At 52.7% G+C, this 24,494-nt stretch overlaps 1 protein-coding gene across 20 annotated transcripts in view; it reads right to left on the bottom strand.

Moving 5' to 3' along the window:
* The window catches only part of WDR27 (WD repeat domain 27), a 140,470-nt gene that overhangs the window by 49,211 nt on the left and 66,765 nt on the right, over positions 1–24,494 (bottom strand). For 12 of the 20 annotated variants that reach the window (XR_007133471.1, XM_047769702.1, XM_047769696.1 and 9 more), the window contains one exon: positions 15,667–15,765. The exons of 4 other annotated variants lie outside the window; for them this stretch is intronic. Coding sequence is in view for 13 of the 16 variants with exons in the window: in XM_047769702.1 (XP_047625658.1) it covers positions 15,667–15,765 (99 nt within the window). In the remaining 3 variants the exon portion in view is untranslated. Of the gene's footprint in view, positions 1–290; positions 1,107–1,731; positions 1,915–15,666; positions 15,766–18,029; positions 18,183–18,280; positions 18,449–19,414; positions 21,850–24,494 lie in introns of those variants that run through there. 4 more of the 20 variants (XR_007133470.1, XR_007133469.1, XM_047769701.1 and 1 more) reach the window with 4 other exon arrangements.

The following is a 24,494-nucleotide window of genomic DNA, read 5'->3' as shown; positions in this document are numbered from 1 at the left end:
TTTATGTGGTTTTGCCTGGACGGCAAGGCCGACTCCTGACTGCAGGGCCTCTTTCCGGTAAGACCTTAAACCAAGAGGAAGCTTCCTAAGTCAAGTCATCAGAAGACTGGACTTCAGCGTTAGTCCCACCCGGGGCTCCAAAGGAGAAACACTAAGGAAACGGACCCTCTCTCCACACACGTCAGGACCCCGGCCGCCCTGGTCCCTTACTGGTTTAGGGCGTCACGTCTGTCACGGGATCGTTAGGTCTCCTCTGCCAGGTCAGCTCCCGGGCATCAAAAACCTCGACTCCACGTCCTGACCGCCGCCGCCGCCGCGGAGCTGCTTCCTGCCGACGGTTCGGTTCGGAGGCAGGGCTGAGTCTGCACACGGGGCGGCCGCAGTCCCCCTCTAGCGGCTCTTCCTAAAGAGCCGCGTGTGAAAAAGTGAGTTGTGTAAACCAAGCACTTGTTGCTCATTGATCGATGTTACACGTTCAACTTTCACCTTCAGTATCATTTTTTTAATAACCCAGGCTCTTGGCTGTGAACAATGAGACATTAAAGGAACCCTCTGACCAATTATGTCACAAAGAAGCATTTTGCAACGTACACAATACACCACAAAAAGTTCCACCTCTGGTTTCTAAACACCTTGAGGGTAGTTCTGGGAGACAGCAGGAGGCCCACAGCCCTTTCCTCCGGCACGGGGGTGCCTGGGGAGGCAGGGGTCCAGACCCCGTGCACGAGCGGGCGCTCCAGGGCCTCTCCCACCTTCCCCGAGAAGGCGCCTGGCAACCCCAGCACCTGCCACAGTCACAGAACAGGCGTGTGCCCTTGTGGACCCGGGCCAGATTCTCATGGTGCTTCCGGCCCTCAAACTGTGACACATCCGAGAAAACACAGGCCTATCCTGATGGTGGCCATTTGTAAGTTTTCACTGACCTCCCGCTCATGAAGAGGTGCGCTGAGACCCACTGAGGCATCTGTGCTGCTACACCCCACAGCGCGGGAAGCCGGATGTGGGCTTTCAACTCCAGCGTGAGGAAGCACAAGGCCTGGGCCCCACTGTGCCAGGCGCGGGCACCACCACACACGCATCACGTCCCGAGGACAAAGCACTTCCCACTGCAAGGTGATGGGCAGGTGTGCACGCCGCGTGAGCAAGCTCACCTCGACTGAGGCCAGGACCCCCAGCCCAGGGCGAGCCGCTCTCCGTCTCTACCAACGTCCACACTGTACTGCGATTATCACACAAATCTGGGCCTAAGTCTCCCCCCCGCAAAAGAGAACACACTGTGGGGAACAGTTCCGCACGCACTCCGGCTCAACTATTAAAACCAGCAGCACTGCGCGCCCAGCACAGAGGCTGGGGCTTCCAAGGCAGCTGATGACCATCGCTGTGGGGGGGTACCCATCGCTGTGGGGGGGTACCCATCGCTGTGAGGGGGTACCCATCGCTGTGAGGGGGTACCCATCGCTGTGGGGGGGTACCCATCGCTGTGGGGGGTACCCATCGCTGTGGGGGGGTACCCATCGCTGTGGGGGGGTACCCATCGCTGTGAGGGGGTACCCATCGCTGTGGGGGGGTACCCATCGCTGTGGGGGGGTACCCATCGCTGTGAGGGGGTACCCATCGCTGTGGGGGGTACCCATCGCTGTGGGGGGTACCCATCGCTGTGAGGGGGTACCCATCGCTGTGGGGGGGTACCCATCGCTGTGGGGGGGTACCCATCGCTGTGGGGGGGTACCCATCGCTGTGGGGAGGTTCACCCCTGGTCCTCATCCCAGTGCCTTACTCACTTGTCTTCCTCGTCACCGAGGCATCCAAGAAGCAACGTAAACTGGAGACATTCTTTCCATACGAGGACGGTCAGATTTTCAGTTTGGAGAACTCAGCACATAACATCCACGGTCTGTGCCTGACCAGGAACAACTGCCAAAGTGTGCATTAAATAATCCTAAGATGTATGGACCCAGAACTGCCAAAGCAGTGCGGAGGGAAAGGAGCAAAGCAGGAGGCATAACCCTCCCAGGCCTCGGACAACAGGGCAAAGCTACCGTGCTGCAGACAGTGGGGTAGTGGCACAAAAACAGGGGCGGGACAGAGTCGAGCCCAGAAGTAGCCCCACACGTTCACGGTCAATTAATCTTCGACAGAGGAAGCAAGAATATACAATGGAGAAAAGACAGGCTCTTCAGCAGGTGTGCTGGGAGAGCTGGACAGCCACGCAAAATCAGTGAAGCTGGAACACCCCCCTCACACCATGCCCAAAAATAGACCCCAAATGGCTTCAAGACTGAAACATAAGACAAGACACCATCCAACTCCCAGAAGAGAACACAGGCAACACATTCTCTGACTTCAACCGTACAGATGTTTTCTTAGGTTAGGCTCTCAAAGCAACAGAAAGAAAAGCAAAAATAAACAAATGGGCCCTAATGAAACTTAGAAGCTTTTGTACAGCAAAGGAAACCATAAACAGAAAGACAGACCATGAGCTGGGAGAAAATATTTGCAAATTTTGCCACTGACAAAGGCTTAATTTTCAAAATATACGAATAGCTCCTACAACTCAACAACAGCAACAAAAACAAACAAACAAACAACCCAGTCAAAAAATGGGCAGAAGACCTGAAGAGACATTTCTCCAAAGAAGACACAGAGACGGCCAACAGGCACACGAAAAGATGCTCGGCATCACTGGCTGTTAGAGAAAAACGCAGACCAAAACTGCAGTGGAGTACCACCTCACACCAGTAAGCGTGGCCATCACCAAAAATCTACAAACAAATGCTGGAGAAGGTGTGGAGAAAAGGGGACCCTCCTGCACTGAGGGGGGAATGTAAATTGGTACAATCACTATGGAGACCAGTACGGAGGCTTTTAAAAACTAAAAACAGAGTTACCGTATTAGCCAGCAATCCCACTCCTGGGCATGTATTTGGAGAAAACCATAATTCAAAAAGATACAGGCACCCCAATGTTCACCACAGCACTATTCACAACAGCCAAGGCACAGAAGCAACCCCAGTGTTCACCAAGAGACGAATGGATACAGAAGATGTGGCACATGTTATATGCTGGAATATCACTCGGCCACAAAAAAGAATGAAATAGTACCATTTGCAGCAACATGGACGGGCCTAGAGATTAGTGAAGGAAGTCAGAGAAGAACAAATACCACGTGGTATCACTTATACATCGAATCTCAAATACGGCACAGATGAACTTAACTGTGCAACAGAAGCAGACTCACAGGGAGTTCCCGTCGTGGCGCAGTGGTGAACGAATCCAACTAGGAACCATGAGGTTGCGGGTTCGGTCCCTGCCCTTGCTCAGTGGGTTAATGATCCGGCGTTGCCGTGAGCTGTGGTGTAGGTTGCAGATGCGGCTCGGATCCCGTGTTGCTGTGGCTCTGGTGTAGGCCGGCAGCTACAGCTGTGGCTCTGGCGTAGGCCGGCGGCTACAGCTCCGATTCGACCCCTAGCCTATGCCGCGGGAGCGGCCCAAAGAAATAGCAAAAAGACCAAAAAAAAAGAAGCAGACTCACAGGCACAGAGACCAGACTTGTGGCTGCCGAAGGGGTAGGGTGGGACTGGGCGTCTGGGGTCAGCAGATGACACCTACTGCATATAGAATGGTTCGACGACAGGTCCCACCGCAGAGCACAGGGACCCATGTTCAGTAGTGTGCGGTAAAAGCTGTGACGGAAGGAATGCGAAAAGGAGCACGTACAACGGAATCACTTGCCGCACACCTGAAACTGACACAACGTCGTAAACCAACTATACTTCGATCAAATAAAATCTCTCAAAAGTGTACATTAACGCAGTGCAGACATTCAAAACTGGGGGCTGAACACCAGTAACAAAATAAGTAGTTTAACGTGCTCGGTTTTATTGTAAATCTTTTTTTAAAAGGCATACAGGAGTTCCCGTCATGGCGCAGTGGAAACAAATCCTACTAGGAACCATGAGGTTGTGTGTTTGATCCCTGGCCTCGCTCAGCGGGTTAAGGATCCTGAGTTGCCGTGGCTGTGGTGAAGGCCAGCAGCTGTAGCTCCGACTGGACCCCTAGCCTGGGAACCTCCATACGCCGTGGGTTTGCTAAAAAGCAAAAAAAAAAGCAAACCAAAACCAAAAAAAAGGCATACAACAGCCAGGGCAGGGGAGGCCATTGGCTGGAAACAAGGCAGCTGCTGGGGGTCTGCCAGCTCCTTAGCCAGAGCGAGAACCAGGGGAGAGTCCCCGCCCCCGGGACCAGGCTCACCGCACCTGGTTTTCTTGTACATAAAGTATATAAACTTCAGAAGTAATGCTTTTTATCCAGCATAAAATTCTGAATAAGAAGCTCTGTTGGGTTCTCCAGAGAAACAGCCAGCAGGACTGATACACATTAGAGATTCTTTGTAGGAAGTGGCCCTGCAGCCTGGGAGGCTGGAGGCTCTAGTATCCACCACCTGCAGGCTGGAGGCCAGGATTGCTGGTGGGCAGTTCAGTCCAGGGTGGAGGCCTGAGGACCAGGGGCACTGGCGTCCAGGCAGGAGGAGGTGGACGCCCAGCTCAAGAGGGGAGCAACTTCATGCTCCCCCCCTCCTGTCCTCCCTGGGCCCTGGGCACAGCGGACCAGGCCCACTGTCCTGAACAGGGGACCTGCTTCCTGAGTCCACAGACTCCATGCTCATCTCGTCCAGAAACTCCCAGAATCACGGCTAACCAGCCTCGGGGGTTTTCAGCCCAGTTAAAAAATCGACACATAAAATCATCACAGGATGGGTCCTCAAGTTCCTTCGAAATAGTTTGCTGCTGTGGAAGTTCTAGGTTAACACGGATCCAGGCTGGGACCCCAAATGGGCCTCCCTAACACTCTCCAACCAGACAGAAAAGATGAAAAGCTGAAACATTATAAGATCGCAAATGGGCACCGGCCACAGACATTCTAGCACAGAACCTGGAAGATACTTCCCCCTAACCACAAGAGAAAGGAGGCAGACTGAGAAATAAATTTCCGCCACGCTCTCCGCCCTCTGAAACGATGCAGCCGCACTGAGCGTGAAGAAACCCCGAGAACCGCCCACGGCCCCGCGCGGAGCCGCTCGCGACCCTGGCTCGCAAACGGCGGGGGTCCTGCGCAGCTCCTTCTCCTGAGGACCTTCCCCTTCGGCACCTCTTCCCCTGCGTCCGTTTGGGGCTGTGACTCCACGTGCAAAAGGGCAGCTCGAGAGGGGACCGCCAGCAGTGGCCCGTCCATTCCAGGCGTCAGCAGGCGAGCCGGCGCGGGCGGAAGACGAGCACCTGAAGATGCACCTGCCCCTCGGCCGCTAAAATCCGCCAGGGAGTGACGTCACGGCTGCCATGGAAACCCATCCTCGGCGCGGAGGCAGGGGAGGCACAGCGGCTGGGGATGTTCGCTTTCTCCTGTCGGGGGGCAGACGAAGGCGGTGGGCAAACAGCGAAGGCCTGACCCGGGACGTGCGGATTCCGGAGGAGAGAGAGGCGGGCGTCCGGCGGCGCAATTCCTCAGCGTCGCCGCATCTGGGTGGCAGCTGGCAGGGCTGCACTGCCTTTCTCAGTATTTACGCTTAGTGGTTTCATCGAGAAAACATACTGTCCTTTCACGTCGGGTCCCACAAATGTACATTTTCTGGGTGGAACGCGGCATGTGACCTGGTTTTAAATCCAGGCTTGCGGGGGATGTGATTTAAGGCAGAACGATGCCCCTGTTGGCTCTGGGCCGCGGACCCTGCACAGCAGAAGCAGCCCCCAGCGCCGCCCCAGGAGCAGGTGAATGGGGTCCCACAAAGGAAATATTAATGCCAGAAAGACCAGCTCTGCAACCCGGGTCCTGCTGGGGCACCAGGGCAGCACCAGCTTCTGATGCCCCAGGACGGTTTTAAACCCTCATCCAGTCCATGAAAGGTTCAGAGTTTAAAACCTAATTTCTTTAAGGCTTTAACGTAGTTTCTTATTTATGATATTTAGAAATCCAGTGGATTTCAACAATCACAGATGCAAAGTCGCCTCTGACTGATGTTAAATTTACTCATGACGAACAGCTAACATCCCTGGGGGATCATTTGATATAATTTAAATTGGTTTAAAACTGTCAAGCTTCACTTCAAATTTAATATATTACACTTTCTTGCATACTTTAAATTACGAAAATAATAAAACAAAATGCTCCCTAGTTCTTAATTCTCAAAAATCGAATAAACTAAACAGAGAAATACGATGACTCCTGCGGTTCCCATTACAGCTCAGTGGGTTAAGGACATGCGACATTGTCTCTGAGGATGAGGGTTTGATCCCTGGCCTCCCTCAGTGAGTTAAGGACCCAGTGTTGCCACAAGCTACAGCACAGGTCTCAGATGCAGCTCAGATCTTGTGTTACCATGGCTGTGGTGTGGGCCAGCTGCTGCAGCTCCAATTCAACCCGGGAACTTCCATATGCCAAATGTAGGACACTAAAAAGAAAAAAAAAAAGAAATATGGTGACTCCCATTGTGGCTCAGTGGTAATGAACCCAACTAGGAACCATGTGGTTGCGGGTTCGGTCCCTGGCCTCGCTCAGTGGGTTAAGGATCCAGCGTTGCCGTGAGCTATGGTGTAGGTCGCATACGTGGCTCAGATCCCATGTTGCTGTGGCTGTGGTGTAGGCCAGCAGTTGTAGCTTTGATTCCATCCTTAGCCTGGGAGCGTCCACATGCCGCAGGTGTGGACCTAAAAAGAAAAGAAAAAAAAAAAAAAAAAAGAAAATGCTGTTCACAAACTTAAGTGTCATTTTCTTATTTTTCTCAACTAAAAAGATCACAAGTGTAGAGTCAGTTCCCACTTCAAATCAAAATATTTTAATTTTATATCATATACATAAAAATCCTTCAAACATTTTAATATACCAAAATCCTTCAAACATTTACAAACACCTTAAATATCGCTTATTCTCAGATGATTCCTAAATTTATGAAAATCTATCAATGATGTGGCTTGGATGGACCTACCTCTACATCTAATTCTGACCAAAAAGAAACATTCTGCAATCTGAGGTGAGCTGGGGTGGCATGGGGCAGGGGTGGCACCCAGGCCTGCAGGAGCTGGCGCAGGTCTCCCGGCCCAGGGCCTGGCGGGTCCCGGGTCTGAGATCCAGGTCCTAACGGCCTGACCTCTCTGCCTCGTGTGCAGGCAGCGAACATTGCCGAGAACCCTCGAGGGCCTTGAGGCCCCCGCACCCGCCTGCGCCCCATCGCCTGACGAGTGCCCTTCCTCCTCGTCCGCCCTGCCGGCCTTGGGACCACAGCGCAGGCGCCTGGGCCCAGCTCGTCTCGCGCCGCCTCCGGAGCCCCCATCGAGGCCACGGGCGCAGAGCATCGACGGGAGGGCAGCGCCTCCCCTCAAATTCTCCACAAGCGAAAAACCGAACTTTGAACCAGAACAAACACAGGGACTAACACGGGACTAAAACGCAGACATGTCAACAGAGAGGAGTCGTCCAGAGCTCGGGGCCCACAGGGCAGAGGTGGCTGAGAAACGGGACGTTTGCTCCCCTCTCTGAGGCCACGAGAGGACCGGGGTGGCCACCGGCGCCGGGTCCAGCGCTACGGGCAGCAAATCTTCTGCTCTTCGCAGGTGACATGCTGCTTTCAGCGACTCCTCTGCGTTATCTTAGCAAGTTCGGAACCCTCCCGTCCACGCGGCAAGAGGGCAGGACCCGGAGCCCTGACCACCAGGCGGTGGCGGTGCTCCTCCAGGAAGCGCCTGCTCCTCGCCAAGCACCCCCCCCCCCCCCCGCCCCTGAGCAACAGCTTCGCGAGAGCCCCTCGGGGGGACTTCGGAGCCCGCGGTGGGGAAGGATCCCTGGTACCTCGAGCCCTAAATCCAAGGCGGCTGAAAACCGTCCCCCGCGCAGAACTAGGTTCTTCGTCCCTGGCGGAGCTCAGTCCAACCTTCCGAGTGGCATATGGCCTAACGGAAGCAGGTGACCTAAATCACAGCCTCATAGCTTTTTTGCTTTTGAGGGTTTCTTGTCTTTTTTTTTTTTTTTTGGTCTTTTCTAGGGCTGCACCTGCAGCATATGGAGGTTCCCAGGCTAGGGGTCTAATCCAAGCTGTAGCTGCCGGCCTACACCACAGCCAGATCCGACCGAGCCGCCTCTGCGACCTACACCACAGCTCATGGCAACGCCCGATCCTTAACCCACGGAGCGAGGCCAGGGATCGAACCCGCAACCTCATGGTTCCCAATCATATTTGTTAACCACTGCGCCACAATGGGAACGCCACATCCTCCTAGTTTTCAGTCAAGAAAATTTTTGAAAGAAAAAGCAAGATAACAAAGAGCAAAACCAAACCTGGAAAAAAACACTGACTATAATACAAAGGACAAAGTGTCCGTTTTCAATCAACAGCTAGAACAACCGGGGAGTTCCGTCGTGGAGCGGCAGAAACGAACCCGACTAGGATCCGTGAGGATGAGGATTTGACCCCTGGCCTCACTCAGTGGGTTAAGGATCCAGCATTGCTGTGGCTGTGGTGTAGGCTGGCATCAACAGCTCCGACTGGACCCCTAGCCTGGGAACCTCCATATGCCGCAGGTGCGGCCCTAAAAACAAAAACAAAAACAAGGAAGAAAAAGAAAAGAAAAGCTTGAAACACCTAACAGCATGTGATAAATGCACAGTCTCCCCAGTATTCCCAGAAAGGCAGATCAAAGGCTGGGACACCATGTCTAGATGATGAATGCGAGCTAAAGGAAGTGTTAAGAACCGAAGCCGGTGAGGAAACAAACACTTCGAGAAGCACTTGTCTCTACTCATCGGAAGTTTTGCTATTCCACTCGGCACTACGAAGCCTAACGGCCTTGAGAAGATGGACCTAGATGCCCAAGACACTGTGTGTGCCCAAAGGCACACATCGAGACGCCACCTACCACACCAAGAGCAGTGTACACGGCCACGGGGACGTCTCACGACCTTAAGGCACAGTCAGAAGTTATCAAACTCCCGTTTCTTTACTTTTCCTGGCCGGCACAGGAGGGACCCCCGCTGTCCTGGGTCAGCCTCCCACGACCTCTCCTGTCTCGTCCTCGCCAGGACACGTCGCGCTGCAGCCTAAGCCGCGCCGTGCACACTGGCTGTGAGCACACACGCCTGCCTTCGTCTGTACCTCGTCTCTTTCGTGAACTAGTGAGATCGCCCGTGTTCTGCTCTGTGTTCCAGGGTGACACTAGTGACAGGGCTACACGCAACCCAGGAGCGCTGGAAAGACCAAAGGAAACTTTCCCGTAATAAATCCCACATGATTTATGGATGGAAAGTGGAAAATAAACACTAAATACCCTAAATATCCACCATCAGTAAGACAGAGCTTTCTACTACCTTTCATTGTTGCTGCTATTTCCTTCCTTATTTCCTAACTGACACCAGATGAAGCTGACGGTGGAGACGGGTAGCTCAGAGCCATCGGATGACACAGGTCAAGTTATATCTGTGACTCCCTCACACCCCAGCCCACCGCGTCCATTTCTCCCCCACGGCTCAGCTCGCTTCCCGGCCCTCCCCAGCTGCCACCCTTGCCCCGGGCACCTGTCCCTTTGCAGCGTGGCCCTTGTTCCCCTTTCTCGGGGCGGGAACACCACACATCTTTTTTTGCTGGAGATAACAGTCTTGCTTGGCCATAATCTCAGCCGGCATAAATTAACTATGAAGATTCTTAAATCTGTTTTCCCTCCTTGGTCAGGCTTATTCCTAAGCATTAAATTTTGGGGGGTGCAATTTTAAAAGCTATTGTAGCTTCACATTCCTTTTCTAGTATTTCCTTGTGAGTGTACAGAAATGCAGCCGATTTCTGAAGGTTAATCTTGTGTCCTGCTACTCTGCTGAAATCATCGATCCGTTCAAGTCATTTTTGTGTGGAGTCATTTTTGTTCAGATTTTCTTTTCTTCTTCTTTTTTGTCTGTATGTGTCTTTTTAGGGCCACACCTGTGGCATATGGAGGTTCCCAGGCTGGGGGTCGAATCAGAGCTACAGCGCCGGCTGACACCACAGCCACAGCAATGCCAGATCCGAGCCACGTCTGTGACCTACACCGTAGGGCATGGCAACACCGGATCCTTAACCCACTGAGTGAGGCCAAGGATCGAACCTGGGTCAGATTTATTAACCACTGAGCCACGACAGGAACTCCAGGTTTTCTACATATAGTATCATGTCATCTGCGTAGAATGACAAATTTACCTTTTCCCTCCCACTTTGGATACCTTTCATTTCTTTCGTTTGTCTGATAGCTGTGGCTAGGACCTCCAATACTATGTGGAATAAAAGTGGTGAGAGTGGGCGTCCTTGTCCTCTTCCAGATTTTAGCAGGAAGGCTTTCAGCTTGTCTCCATTGAGTATTATATTGGCTGTGGGTTTGCCATAAATGGCTTTTATCATGTTAAGGTATGTTCCCTCTGTACGCACTTCAGTAAGAGTTTTTATCTTGAATGGATGCCGGATTTCGTTGGATGCTTTTTCTGCATCTGTTGAGATGACCATGTGGTTTTGGACTTTTCTTTTGTTAATGTGGTGTGTGACGCTGATTGACTTGCATGTATTAAGCCATCCTTGTGAACTTGGGATGAATCCCACTTGGTCGTGGTGTGGGATCTTTTTTAATGTGTTGTTGGACTTGGTTGGCTAATACTTTGTTGAGAATTTTTGTGTCTGTACTCATTGAAGATATTGGGCTATAATTTTCTTTTTTGGTGGTATCTTTGGTTTTGGTCTTAGGGTGATGGGGGCTTCACAGACTGTCTCTGGCAGTGTTCCTTCTTCTTCGGCCTTTTGGAAAAGTTTAAGGAGGATGGGTATAAGTTCCTCTTTGTATGTTTGGTAGAATTTGCCTGTGAAGCCGTCTAGTCCTGGACTTTGGTTTGTAGGGAGTGTTTTTATGACATAGTCAATGTCATTTCTAGTGACTGGTCTGCTCAGTTGATCTGTTTCTTCTTGATTCAGTTTGGGTGGCGGTAAGTCTCTAGAAAGCTGTCCATTTTTCCATCAGCAGTTAAATATCTCAATGGATACATCTGAAGATAAACCCCACTGCTCCCCACATGTCCACAACCCAAAGCTGACCCCACTCGCTCTGGAGCCCCACTGGACCAGGCCCATGTGGTGCACAGCTGTGCTTCCTGGCAGCCCCTCGGGTCTGAGCCACTCTGTGGGGCCCGGTACCCCCCGGGCGCTGTTAGGATTCCGCCTTCATTTTCAGAGCTTCCTCTCAGCCGTAGGCGTCGTGAGAGCAATTTCATCAGTCCTGGAATAATCTGCTTCCACGAGACCCATAGGTCTTCCCTTGACAGCTGAGCCACGTCACCGAGGAGCACACTACTTTTGAACCACATCTAGTAACTTATTCCAGGGGGCTCCAAACGTCCATGTGTGCAAAGGGATACACTGTATCTCTCATTTAAAACTTACGTAAAAAGAGAAGACTAGTCCTGGACTCTGCCCCTGCCTTCCCAAAGGCACACCACGCCTCTGGGGCAAAACCGGCCCTGGACCAGCCGCTTTCTACCTGCTCCTAAATAAGTCCCGCGAGCTCCAGGTCCCCTTTCTGACACACAGAAACCAACGCCTGCTTCCCTGATTTCACGGACACCGCCTTAAATGAGGCTCCTCCAGAGCGTGGCCAGCAGGTGGGCAGACAGGTGAGAGCCTCTCCCCACAGTCCGTGATGCAGCCCCACAGGACTCGGCACAAGCGGCCACCAAGGCAAGTTGACCACACAACCAGGGACATGGGAGCTTGAAGAGTGGCCACACAGCTCAGCGGGAATGACATTCATGAGACGCCAAGCAGTACAAGAAAGCAAAGTGGGAAGCGGGGAGGGAGGGGGGCGTCTGAGCTCCGGAGGCCACTCCGCTTAATCCAGAGGACGTACACCCACATCCTGTCACTTACTGGAAGTGTGACTTCTCCTGCGGTGCTCGACCTGCCACACAACTTGATTTGTCTTCCCTTGTGCCTGTGAGGTGTCTGCCATGGAGCCAGCCCCCCATGTTCTCACCCCCTGCCCCCTAGGAGGTGAGGGCACCCCCTGCCAAGATGCAAGAGCCTCAGCTGTGGAAGGTGACTCGCCTGGCCTGGCCCCGCCTGGCCCTTCCCTGCTGGTCAGGAAACCCAAGCCACCCTCCAGGCCTAAAAGGGATTTTAAATGTTCACATGCCTGGATTGGAGCTCAGAGGGGTCTTTTCTACAGTAGGAAGCTCAAATTCTTGTTTGACGGAGCACTTAGTAGGCGTTTTAAAGCCAAAGCTCGAGTCTGGGATCTTACCCTCTGCGCACGATACCTGGAGCACAGCGAGTCAGAAAAGCAGGACTCTGGGGTTCACTCTGGTTTCGGAAAAAGTAAGTGAAGAGACAGCACGTATCCTAAAATCAGGTAAATATGGTACCAAGACCCAGAGCCTCTAAACGCATCTTGGGTCCATGTCGAGGACGTGTCACTGCTCCTCGGGGACCTTCCTGAGCCTCGTGATCAGACAAAACACAGAACTTTCGGAACAATGAGGCTTCGTTAGAAATTTCTAATTGCAAAGGTAGCGCTGGATTATTTTCTCATCATTCCCAAACATCGATAACAGCTGTACAGCAAATGCCCTAGAGGCACTCGCATTTGAAGCCGTCCAACCAGGTCGTGTGTGGCCTCTTGGTTCCTGAGACGAGGAAGCGGAACCTCGGCCTCGCCAGCTGCCAGACTTCGTGAGAAGCACGGTCTGTTCCTTCACCCCCTTCGCTCATAATTCTACGTGTGTCACATTTGCTTCTTTTATTCATTAAAATAATCTCAATAGCAAGAGAGACCTACACAGCTTTTTCTACTTGAAAATTTTCAAGTATTCCAAAAAGTTCCTTGGAGTTCCTGTCGTGGTTCAGTGGTTTACAAACCCGATGAGTATCCAAGGACGCAGGTTCGATCCCTGGCCTCGCTTAGCGGGTTAAGGATCCAGCGTTGCTGTGAACTGCGGTGTAAGTCAACAACTTGGCTTGGATCTGGCATTGCCATGGTTGTGGTGTCGGCCGGTGGCTGCGGCTCCAATTCACAGCCGAGCCGGGGAAATTCCATACGCCACAGTGCGGCCCTGAAAAGCAAAAAAGAGGGGAGTGCCCGTCGTGGCGCAGTGGTTAACAAAGCCGACTAGGAACCATGAGGTTGCGGGTTCGGTCCCGGCCCTTGCTCAGTGGGTTAATGATCCGGCGTTGCCGTGAGCTGTGGTGTAGGTCGCAGACATGGCTCGGATCCCGCGTTGCTGTGGCTCTGGTGTAGGCCGGTGGCTACAGCTCCGATTGGACCCCTAGCCTGGGAACCTCCATATGCCACAGGTGCGGCCCAAGAAATAGCAAAAAAAAAAAAAAAAAAAAAAAAAAAGACAAAAAAAAGCAAAAAAGAAAAAGAAAAAACTTTCCTCAGTTCAGTTCTGCTAAAAGGTATTCCGAGCCAACACTGAGTTTTCTGTGTGCCACCTGTACAGCACTGCCCAGCTCCCGTTGCAGCCTGTGGGCTCGTCCCTCGTGACCCTCCCCAGTGTCCCCCGCTGTGTGTCATTCAAGGCTCCCAAGAGGAACCCGGCAACTTCAGAAGACACACCGCGCAGACTTCAACTCGGGAAAGCGACACGTGGCATTAATGAAGAAACGCGGGCCCAGACGCACGAGGCTGCCTCGCTCGGGAGCCTGACCGCAGGTGCAGTGCCGGACTGCCTACGGGCGGCAGGGGAGCTTCACCCCAAGTGCCCGGCATGGAGGGCGGTGCGGGGCTCCGCTCAGGCCAGGGACGGACGGACGGACGGGGTATAAAGAGACCTCAAGTGACACTGACAGGAGCTCCGCAGTCACTGCCATGACAAGCGTCATCCATTCACCTTGTCAACCAACCTTCTCGACAAATGGAAGGTGAACCGCGTGCCAGGCTCCAGAACGCGCCCCGGCCTGCAAGTGTCCACTTAGTAAACAAAGCAGGGACAGGGACCAGCACGGAAGGGACGGCTACACACACACACAATGACACACACACTACAGTGACACACACACACAGTGACACACACAATGACACACACACATGCAACCACATGGGAATGGTACTCCCTGAATCAAAGCTTCAAACTTAGACCTAATCAAACTTTAACGTTTCTGCAGAGCAAAGGAAACCCTAAATAAAACGAAAAGACAACCCACAGAAAGGGAGAACATCTTTGCAAGTGAATCCACTGACAAGGGATTCATCTCCAAAATTTATATACACCTTCTGCAGCTCCATAGCAAAAAAACAAACAACCCCATCAAAAAATGGGCAGAAGATCTAAACAGACAGTTCTCCCAAGAAGACATACGGATGGCCAGGAACCACATGAAAGAGGCTCAACCTCACTCGTTATTAGAGAGATGCACATCAAAACCACTCGGAGGTACCACCTTCCACCAGCCAGAATGGCCAGCATCAAAAAAGTCTACAAACAATAAGGGCTGGCGAAGGTGTGGAGAAAAAGGAACCCTAGTACACTGTGGGTGGGATTGTAAATTGGCACAACCCCTGTGGAAAACAGTATGGAGATGCCTCAGAAAGCTAAACATAGAACGACCACTTGATCCAGCAGTCCCACTCCTGGGCTCTATCCAGAGAAAACCATGACTCGCAAAGACACATGTACTCCCGTGGTCACTGCAGCACTCTTTGCAACAGCCCAGACATGGAAACAACCACAATGTCCATCCACAGAGGAGTGGATCCAGACGAGGTGGTCCATACACACAATGGAGTAAGACTCTGCCATTAGAAGGAAAGAAATACCAGCATTTTTAGCAACATGGGTGGGTCTAGAAATTATCATGCTAAGTGGAGTCAGCCATACAATGAGACACCAACATCAAATGCTTTCACTGACATGTGGCATCTGAAAAAAGGACACACTGAACTTCTTTGCAGAACAGATGCTGACTCACAGACAGTGAAAAACTTGTGGTCTCTGGAGGAGACAGCTTGGGGGGTGGGGGGTGTGCTTGGGCGGTGGGAGGGAAATCCTGTGAAATTGGATTGTTAGGGTCATTATGCAACTACAGATGGGATACATTCAGTTGAGTAATAAAAAAGTACAAAAAACCCACAAAGCTTCAAATTTAAAGGGGCAAAATCAAATCAATATTCTCAAATGCTTGAGTTTAATTAATATATAATATTCTCACATCTTTCACCAGGAAAAAAAAAAAAAAAAACTCCTTCTGCATTTTAATACAAGATCATTCACTTTTCTGCATTGATTTGCAACTAATGTTACTCTCTCCTAATCATTTCTCCTAGTTAAGATGCTTTAAATTTTGTGGTCCTCCTTCTGCATCTAAATTCTTTTCGGGGGGGGGGGGTTGCAAAATCCTTCCTTTACTTGCTCTGCACACGCCTTCCTCCTCCACTCCTCCTGGCCGTGGCCATCTCCTTATTTTTATTTATTTCACAGCAAAGGTCCATTGGCACCAAATGACAGACAAACATTTTCACAGGAAGAGAAAACACTCTCGATTTCTCTTCTCCCAGTAAAGTTCTATTTCCTAAGTTCATACCCCTGCCCTCCATGAAAGCTCGCGTGTAACCTTAAATATTTCAGAGTTTCACCAAAACACGGTCTGGGACAAAAGCTACGGAATGGGAGAGACGGTACCTGGACGGCAGACGGGCTGAAGGCCACGGCCATGACCGTGTCGCTGTGTCCTGCGAGTCTGCGAGAGAAAGTGCTGGAGCTGGTCTCGTACAGGTAAGCCTACGAGACAGAAACGACAGGCGCTGTGTGTGGCGGAAGCCGAGGATCCGCCGGGAATCGTGCAAAGCAGCCATTCGCAGCGAGTCAGGCGTCAGCGCCGCAGGTGGGGGCTGCCGACCTGCCGTCCAAGAGGCCGAAGTAACGTCAGGAAATGTGCTTCCCTCTTTTCCCTTTGACGAAGGGCACCATCTTTGGGAATGTACCACAAACGGTCATCGGTCATCAGCTGCCACGACACCTTATGCGTAGTTTTAAACATATGTTCCTATTTGATGACTAATTTTAAGGAAAGAATACATATTCTGCATTTCAACCTTACGCAGAAGTCCCAAATTGAGTGAAAAAGTATGTTTTATTGGCCTTTTCTACAAACTTGAGGGAGAAATGCCTATCCTTTGCTCCCTGCTAATCAGTTTGGGATTTGAGCAATTCAAATATTTAGAATTTTTCCATAGCTGTTGATAAAACCAAAAATAAAAACACACCCTCCTCTCTGACGGTATTACCATATAAAAAGGAGTTCCCGTCGTGGCGCAGTGGAAACGAATCTGACTAGGAACCATGAGGGTGCAGGTTTGATCCCTGGCCTTGCTCAGGGGGTTAAGGATCCAGCGTTGCCGTGAGCTGTGGGGTGGGTTGCAGACGTGGTTCGGATCCTGTGTTGCCGTGGCTGTGGTGTAGGCTGGCTAGACCCCTGGCCTGGGAACCTCCATGTGCTACAGGTGCGGCCCTAAAAAAAAAAAAAAAAGATACATATCGGGAGTCGCTGTTGAATGCTTCATTTTAGGAACAATCTGGTATTGTGACACCATCCTGCTGCCATTCTGATTATTTAGTAACAAAATGTGCCAACAAGTATTTTCTGAATTGTACTGCTAATTAAGAGAAGTGCCACACTGCAGGAGAAGGACCTCAAGGTTGATTCCCTTCCCCCCAAAGGTCTGTTTACCGATGAGTCCTTCAAATTTAGACTTTCCAAGTGATTCTGTCATTGGCTTAAACACTGGTTTCGAAATAAGGTCTTCAAACAGACGTTTCATATATCTTGAAGTGGAGAAATGTCTGCTTCCCCCCCTCTGGCCCAAACGTGTTGATCTGAACAGCATACATCTGCTTCACTCTGGAGGTTCTTACGTAGCGACCGGGGTGAGAACCTGAGACTGTGCTCTTCCAACGAGTTCCCAGAGATCCGTGGGGCTGGCCCAGGGAACCCCACTCTGAGAACCCCTGGGCTAGAATAGCCCGAACGCTTGCCCAACATAGCGCCATCTTCGAAGCAGGTCACAACCGGGGAGCACGGCGACTGGCGGGCGTGTTAGAAATTACCGCCGTCTCGGATTTTCCCGAGGCGGCCGGGACGTGGAGGGAGCAGGTTACTCGTCTAGCCGTCGAGGGTCCAGACTGAAGGCTCAGCTGCTTCTTCCAACTCACGAGCTGCCAGTGACCACGCCTGTGGTCACTGGTCACTCGGCCATCGCCTGAGCCCCTCTGGCCACACGGCTCGGGGAGGGCGTTCTCATGTTTCTGGGGGAGCTCTCAGGACTCGGGCCTCAGGACTGCGTGCTGTGTAGACTGAGGGCAGAGGGGAATCACAAGGACTCCGCTTTAGGGGGAGGGCGCACCCCCGGCATGAGCAAGTTCCCAGGCCGGGGAGCGAACCCACACCGCAGCGGGGACCCAGCGGCTGCAGTGAGAACGCTGGATCCTTGCCCGCGGCACCATCGGGGGGTCCCACCGCACCTCACGGCACCCCCATTCCCATTATCAGATACAGAGCTCGACAACAGCCCGCACTCACTGACGCTGACGGCGGACCTCCCTGCGGCCCCGCAAAGAAAATAGGGTTGTTGTCCCAGCTCCACAGACAAGGACGCCAGGGCTTGGAGGGCTTCCCAGGCTCTGCAGCCACGGGGTCGGGACGCAACTCCTCCAGACTCCACTCCGCGGCGGCCCGACCTCAGGGTCTGACCTCGCCGCCAGGACACCGGGCTCTTCCTTCGGGAGCCTTCGCCTCGTTCGGGCCGCCTCCCATCCCCTGCCACCTGTCACTCGTTCTGTACGCCTCCCATCTCCTGCCATTTGTTCTCTCGTCTCCTGTCATCGGTCGCTCATTCGGTGCGTCTCCTGTCATTTGTCATCCGGCCCTCGACCTGCACCTGTGTGTGCACCTGCCAGCACCGAACATTCGGTGTTCCACTGTCCAGGTGGTACAGCCACTTTGGAAGCCTCTTAGCAGCTTCCAGTAAAATCAAACCTACACCAACCGGCAATAATCTCGCTCCTCCGCACACGCCCCGTAGAGATCGAAGCAGGCGTCCACACAGGACTCGACAACTGCGCACAGCGATTCCATTCCAATGAGTACCTCACAAGGCTTTAGGACCTGTCCATAAATTCCACGCCAGTGAAGCTGTGAACTGGGGAGGAAGATGTGGCGAATTATTAAATACGCACGCACACCCACCCTCGTCCCCGCAGACCCCGTGACGGCCGGAGGGGGAACCAGATTTCTCACCACCGCGGACGCCTCCCTCCGGACGCAGCTCAGGGGTGGAAACTGCCCCGGACCGGACCGAACCTCAGGGAGGGAGGCCGCGTGCCGGGCAGCGGAGGCCGGAGGCGGACAGCTCACCGGTTCTAAGTGTAGGGGACCGTCAGGCCTGCAGAGGACGTCTGGCGGCGGCTGCGAGTGCGGGAAGCGGGGCAGAGGCCAGTGTCAGGGACCGACACGTCCTGGTCCCTGGTCGGGGTGGAGAAGGGCTCACGCCCCCAGTGTGAGCTGGGTTTACACAAGGTGTGGAGGGGGAAGCCGAGGCAAAGACGGAGGCAAACGCCCGAAGAAAATCCCCAGAGGGCATTTCCAGAAGCCAGGCCAGGGCGGGGGCAGGGGCCAGGCCGGGCGCAGCTCCCGCGTGGCCGGGACAGCCGGACGAGGACACCGTTGGGTGGGGGGGGGGGCAAGCTTGCGGCTTCCGCGGGCATTTCCAGGCTGGGGGAACCTGCCCGTGGGCCACTGGAGAACGGACTGAGAAAGAGAGTGAGAGTTCTCTGGTCGAGCAGGACCCAGGAGAGTCAGGACGAGGGAGCTCTGCCTGCGGGAGCCGCTTCCTCCGGCCTGCCCTGAAAGCCCAGGGACGGGGGCAGTGGGGACAGGGAGGACAGGGCGGACAGGGGACAGGGTGGACAGGGCAGGGCAGGCCGTGTGGAAAGGCTGGGCCGTGTGGACAGTATTAAGTGGGGACAGCACAGACAGGGCGGGCAGGCTGGACAGGTGGGGTCCGCCGTCAAAGAGCAGCTCTGAAAACGAGAAGCCTGTGCTCGAGGGTCGAGCTTGTGCTTTCGTTTTAATCAGCTTCCATGACATAATCATCTCTCGTCAAAAAGTCCGTGCCGAGACGCCCCATTTTCACTGAAATCTGAATGGGAGCGAACACCAGCCTGCATCTGCGTGACGTCTCAAAACACACATAAAATGACACCACGGTATTTGAAAAACAAGTCTAGGTAAGAGTGGTTTAAGAAACCCGCTTTGGTGTTCTACTTGAAAACAGGATTAAGTGAAATACGTCCTTTCACCCAGAAGGTTGTGGGGTCAAAGGCATCTTTCTGGTCACAACAAACTAATCATGAAAAGAGCCGTTTGCAGCTCCAAATAGCAGCAGTTTTTTATTAGATGCACACTTGCCACGAGCTGCACTTGCGCGCGGTGGCGGCGATCAGTGCAAAAGGACAAAATGTGCTTTACACAATTTGGTGGGAAAGTAAGAAAGAATTCTGCAAGTGATTCAATTTCACCACAATCCATGGAGAGAACAAAATGTTTTAGTCAGAGCTGTAACCAAGAATAGTTAACTGATCACGAAGCAACCTCTCCCCATCAGAGAGCAGTAGTTTTAGCTAAAATGTACTAAGAAGCATACGAAACCTGAAACAAAACCTGTACAGAGTAAACGTTGCTCCAAAGCTAAACCAGTAAGTCCTGAGAAAGGGGGGAAGGAAGCGGTATTTTTTTCCGGCAAAAGATGAGGACGTGGCACAAACCACACGGCTGCTGGAAAGATGCTTTACTGCTCAAAAGTATTTTCGCAGAGAGCGTGAGGACTGGATGTGCTGCTGAAGAAGACAAATGTTCCACAAACAGCACCAGTTCGCTGGGGCTGTTTGTAATTCCGCTGAACCGTATCCGCGAGGCTGAAGCCTCGTTCATGCTCTCATCGCGCAGGTTCTAGCTCGCGGCCTTGGTCCTCCCTCCACCCGCAGCCCCCCCAGGATCGAAGACAGCATGAGCTGCAAACACAAGCTAATGCTCCACTTGCTGAGACAGCAGGGACGGCGTCCACAGGGAGCCACTGTAGCATTTCGGCCGCTTGCTCTGCTTTTTAAAATACTTCCAGAAATGACGTTTCTCAAAATTGGGCACATTCCTTCAGATCACTGAATTTGGTTAAAAAATAATAATAAGCTTTTCTCAGAGGGCCAAAATGTTCAAGGTTGGATACCGAGACGTATGTAAAACCGCCCCGAGACAGACGCATTGCCTCGTTCCAGCCGGAGGCCCGGGCTCTGCGGGAAGATGTGAGGTCACTCGACCCGAGCCCTCTTTCTCTCCTCAACCACCAAGCTCTGGCAACAGCAACCACGGCAAACCACGTCAGAGCACCGTGGCCGCTGGAATGGCACCGACCCCGTGTACCCATCCGGGCCAGACGCCCAGGGTGAGGCAGGAGGCAGAGGGGCCCCGGGCTGAGAACAGCTGGGACTCGTCAGGCCAAGTAAACGGGGCCTCGCTTCCCTCTGACACCCCAAGGAAAGCGCTAACAGGGAGCTGAGCTCTGCCGGACAGAAAGACACGATGACCGTCCGATCCCCCGGGGGTCGAGGAGAGCGCCCCAATCGCACAGGCGCAGTGAGACTCCCGGGGTCCGAGAGGGAGGGCAGCCAGGCACAAGGACGCTTTGCTCCGGGGCCCCTCTCTGCCAAAAGATGCCACGCATATGGGAGCGTCCTGTGTCCGGTCGGGGGAGACTTAAACAAGACACCGGCCAAAGGAAAACAGACCGGGAGAGCCGTCCTCGCCTCTCGGGGACGCCGCCCCCGCACTCCTCTTCCGCGTCGCTGCTGCTGCTTCCTGTGTTTCGTCCGTGGTGGTGCTGGCGTCTTTTCAGGGCCGCAGGCACGTCTTTGCCCCCGACTTCGACGCCTTGTCTGGGCTCTCCCACACGCCGCCCCGTGACTCTAACAGCCGTTTCCACAGGCTGTGCCTCCTTGAAACAGCCTTGCTTTCAGCGGGTACGATGAGGACACGTCCGCTTCTAGCCTCTCGCTAGTCTAGTGGCTGGACCCCTGGTTTTCGACCAGGCTGCCCAGGTTCAGCTCCTCACAGCAACACTGATCTTTCCCCCACTGGTCAAGGCCACGATCAAACCGACATTCTCTTTTCATGCCACAGACGCGCTGAAGAACCCAGTCCAGGGTCCCGAAGAATGTTCCATCTTCAGGACCCGCCTGCCTGACTTCCTGCAAAGCCTCTCATCTTCCGTGACCCGTGTACTTGCTGGAAAAAGCCAGAAGTTACCTCCAGCGGCTCCACTTCCTTCTACAGGGTGGCTCGGGGCGCAGGCGGAGGTGTGGACCTGAAAACAGCATCGGGACACACAGAAGGTCTAAACTCTTCCGCACTTAGCGACGCTGACAGTGGCCAGAAGATTCGGGCTGGGACAGCCCTGTCTTCCCGGGGGGGTTTCCATCCGTCCTCTTCTCAACACAGTAACGACAGGCGACACAGGCTCGCCGTCTTAGCAAAGGTGCAGTGCCCGGCACCGCACCCACCGCCCCGGTCTGCACGCCGCGCGCTGACCGCTGCGCACCCTCGGATGCGTGGCGCCACCCAGCGTGCGTCCTTCTCCGACGGGCTGTGCCGCTGAGCACAGCGTCAAGGCGCTCCCGAGTCGTCCCAAACGGCAGGTCCCCTTCGTCATCGTGTCGGAGGAGCATTTCATCACACGTGCTCGCCGCGTTTTCCTCACCTTTTCACACACCCGTAAACATCTGCGTTGTCTCCACGTTCTGCCTGCTGCGGAAATGCTGCAATGACACAGGAGTACAAAGAGCCCTCTGAGACCCTGATTTCAATTCCTTCGAATAAATACCCAGGGGTGGAATGCCTGGATCAGCTGGTGGTTCTACTTGTAATTTTCTGAGGAGCCTCGAGAGCGTTTTCCAGGATGGCTGAACCCTCTTCCGTGCCCCCAGCGGGTACAAGGATTCCAGTTGCTCCACAGCTTCACCCACACGTGTCCTCGTCTGGCTTTCTGACGACGGTCCGCGCAGGGGGTGTGAAGGGATAGCTCACTGAGGTCTGATTTGCACGTCCCTGAGAACGAGGGGTGCCGAGCGTCTTTTCATGTGCCTGGGGGCACCTGCGTGTCTCCTTTGGACAGCTGTCTATCCCAGCTGTCTGGGAGTCCTTAGAATCTTCATCTGCTAGTTTCATCTACTCATGACATTTGCTAAAATCAATGATTTCATCTGAGACTTCAAGAGGAGGCTTTTCTAATTCTGCCGTGCCTCCTCCTCGTCTGGAATTCATCTCCAAAAGAGAACTCGTCCTCCTCAAATTGCGTATTTGGTTAACTTGAAGTAAGTCCCAAAGGGGCAGGCCAAACAAACGCTTCATCCTGTCCCTTTAAAACGGATGCTTCTGCCTAAGGAACCGGTGCCCCAGTTTCCTCGCAACGGGGACCAGTGAAGTTGTGTTTTATGTTTGTTGTTGTTTTGTTTCAGTTACCTTTTTTAGAATGGCATTTTAAGATCGTGATACTTTAGGTAGATGACAATTTAAAATCCATCACATTTATTATGCTTTTGATGCTTAGCTGCAGCTTCTTTGGCCAATGGCCTTCGATGTTGCATCCCGTGGCCTCATCATGTGAGCTATCACTCTTCAATTTCTTCCTCCCTTTATTGGCACAAGCTGTCCCTGGCCCATCCTTTAAGTCCCTGTCACAGACGTGCAAACAGCTCTTCGCCCGGAGAACTCGGGCTTCCGCCACGGGCAGCGGCATTCGGAGGCCGCACTGACGACGGTCACCAGGACGTCGGCGCCTGGGGGCATCTTCAGAGGCCGGAGCTGGGAGCACTCACCTTTCTTTACATCGGGTACCAGTTCCACGATGTTCTGATGGGAGGGTCTTTGAAGACGTTTTAATAGAGGCTAAAGCACATTCCCTCACATAATGCTCTACCCGGGGTGTCTGGACAACTGCTACTTGTTTACGCTTTCAAGCACTTTCCAGCGACTCTGTCCAGCTTAGAGGAAAACCTGCTGATACTTCCCGGGGCAAGGTTGCATTTACGTATTCCTCACTCGCGTGGAACCGACTTCCTCACTTGGTGGAATCTTCAAGACAAGACAAGACTTTGCATTTGTCCAGGTCTACATTTAGGGGAAAAACTGTTTTCTTCGTATAGGTTTTGCAGAATTTTTGCTACATTTATGCTTGAGTATTTTATCCTTTTTATCTTCATGGCATCTTCCGACAGGTTATGGTTTTTTATAAGACTACTGAATGCTGCATATTAACTTAAATCCTACTGTCGACACGCTCCTGAATTATTTCATTGTTCGTAATGGCCATTAATTCCCTTGGGTGTTCCAAATATGCACTCTCACCATCTATGAGTAGAGAGTGGAGCTGTGCCTTTCAAACATAATGTCTCTAGTGAAGTCCTGCTGCCTAACTCCACAGGTAAACACCTCCAATCCTCCAAAGCAGTAACAGACCAGCAGGCCTTCTTGCTCCGTTCCCAGCCGCGGACGCTGCTGATGTTTTCTCAGGAGATGTCGGCATTCGTCCTGAGATAAGCACTTTATCATTTGGAAGAAGCATCATAGGTTCCTCTTTCACTAGGTGTCTCATCAGAAACGGACGTGGGGTTTTCGCTGCGTATCTGAAGACGCGCGGACAAGTCTTCTTTTCGCGCCAGTTAAAAACATGCATTTATTCACGGGGTTCCTGGTACTGAACTACCCTTGAGTTCCGTGCACATCAAACCTTTTTACTTCCATTTTGCCCACTTTCTTAAAAATTACATATATGAGTTTTCTTTCATTTCCTTCAGCTCCTCTGCAAATATATTGTCAGTTTTCCTCTGCATGGACAACACATTTTTCTGGTGTGGACGCGCTGTCTGCGAGAGTGGGTTTGGTATACCCTCATCTTTTTTTTTTTTTTTTTTTCAATTGTCTTTACTTTCAGGGCCACACCCTTGGCACATGGAGGTTCTCAGGCTAGGGGTCCAATCAGAGCTACCGCTGCCGGCCTGCGCCACAGACACAGCCACATCAGGTCTGAGCCACATCTGCGACTCACACCACAGCTCACAGCAATGCTAGATCCTTAACCCACTGAGCAAGGTCAGGGATCGAACCCCCGACCTCACGGGTGCTAGTTGGGTTCGTTAACCCCTGAGCCATGACGGGAACTCCTCCCTCGTCTTTTTGTACTATAAAAAGAACATTCCAGAATTCGCTTGACACAGTGGAATAGAAACGGGACACAGAGGAGAGACAGAGGCAAGCTGGAGACATTGCGACGTTTCTTCTGCACCACACAAAGACCTTTGGTCCACATTCTACACGACGTGGGGTATTTGATGCAGAAAAAACGTTGTTGTCAGCCGTCATTTCCAGCCATTCAAAGAAGTGTGCTTAAGTCTCCCATTATGAC

Source organism: Phacochoerus africanus, chromosome 2 (assembly GCF_016906955.1).
Source record: "Phacochoerus africanus isolate WHEZ1 chromosome 2, ROS_Pafr_v1, whole genome shotgun sequence".
Taxonomy (NCBI): Eukaryota; Metazoa; Chordata; class Mammalia; order Artiodactyla; family Suidae; genus Phacochoerus; species Phacochoerus africanus.
This window is presented reverse-complemented; position numbering and strand designations above follow the sequence as displayed.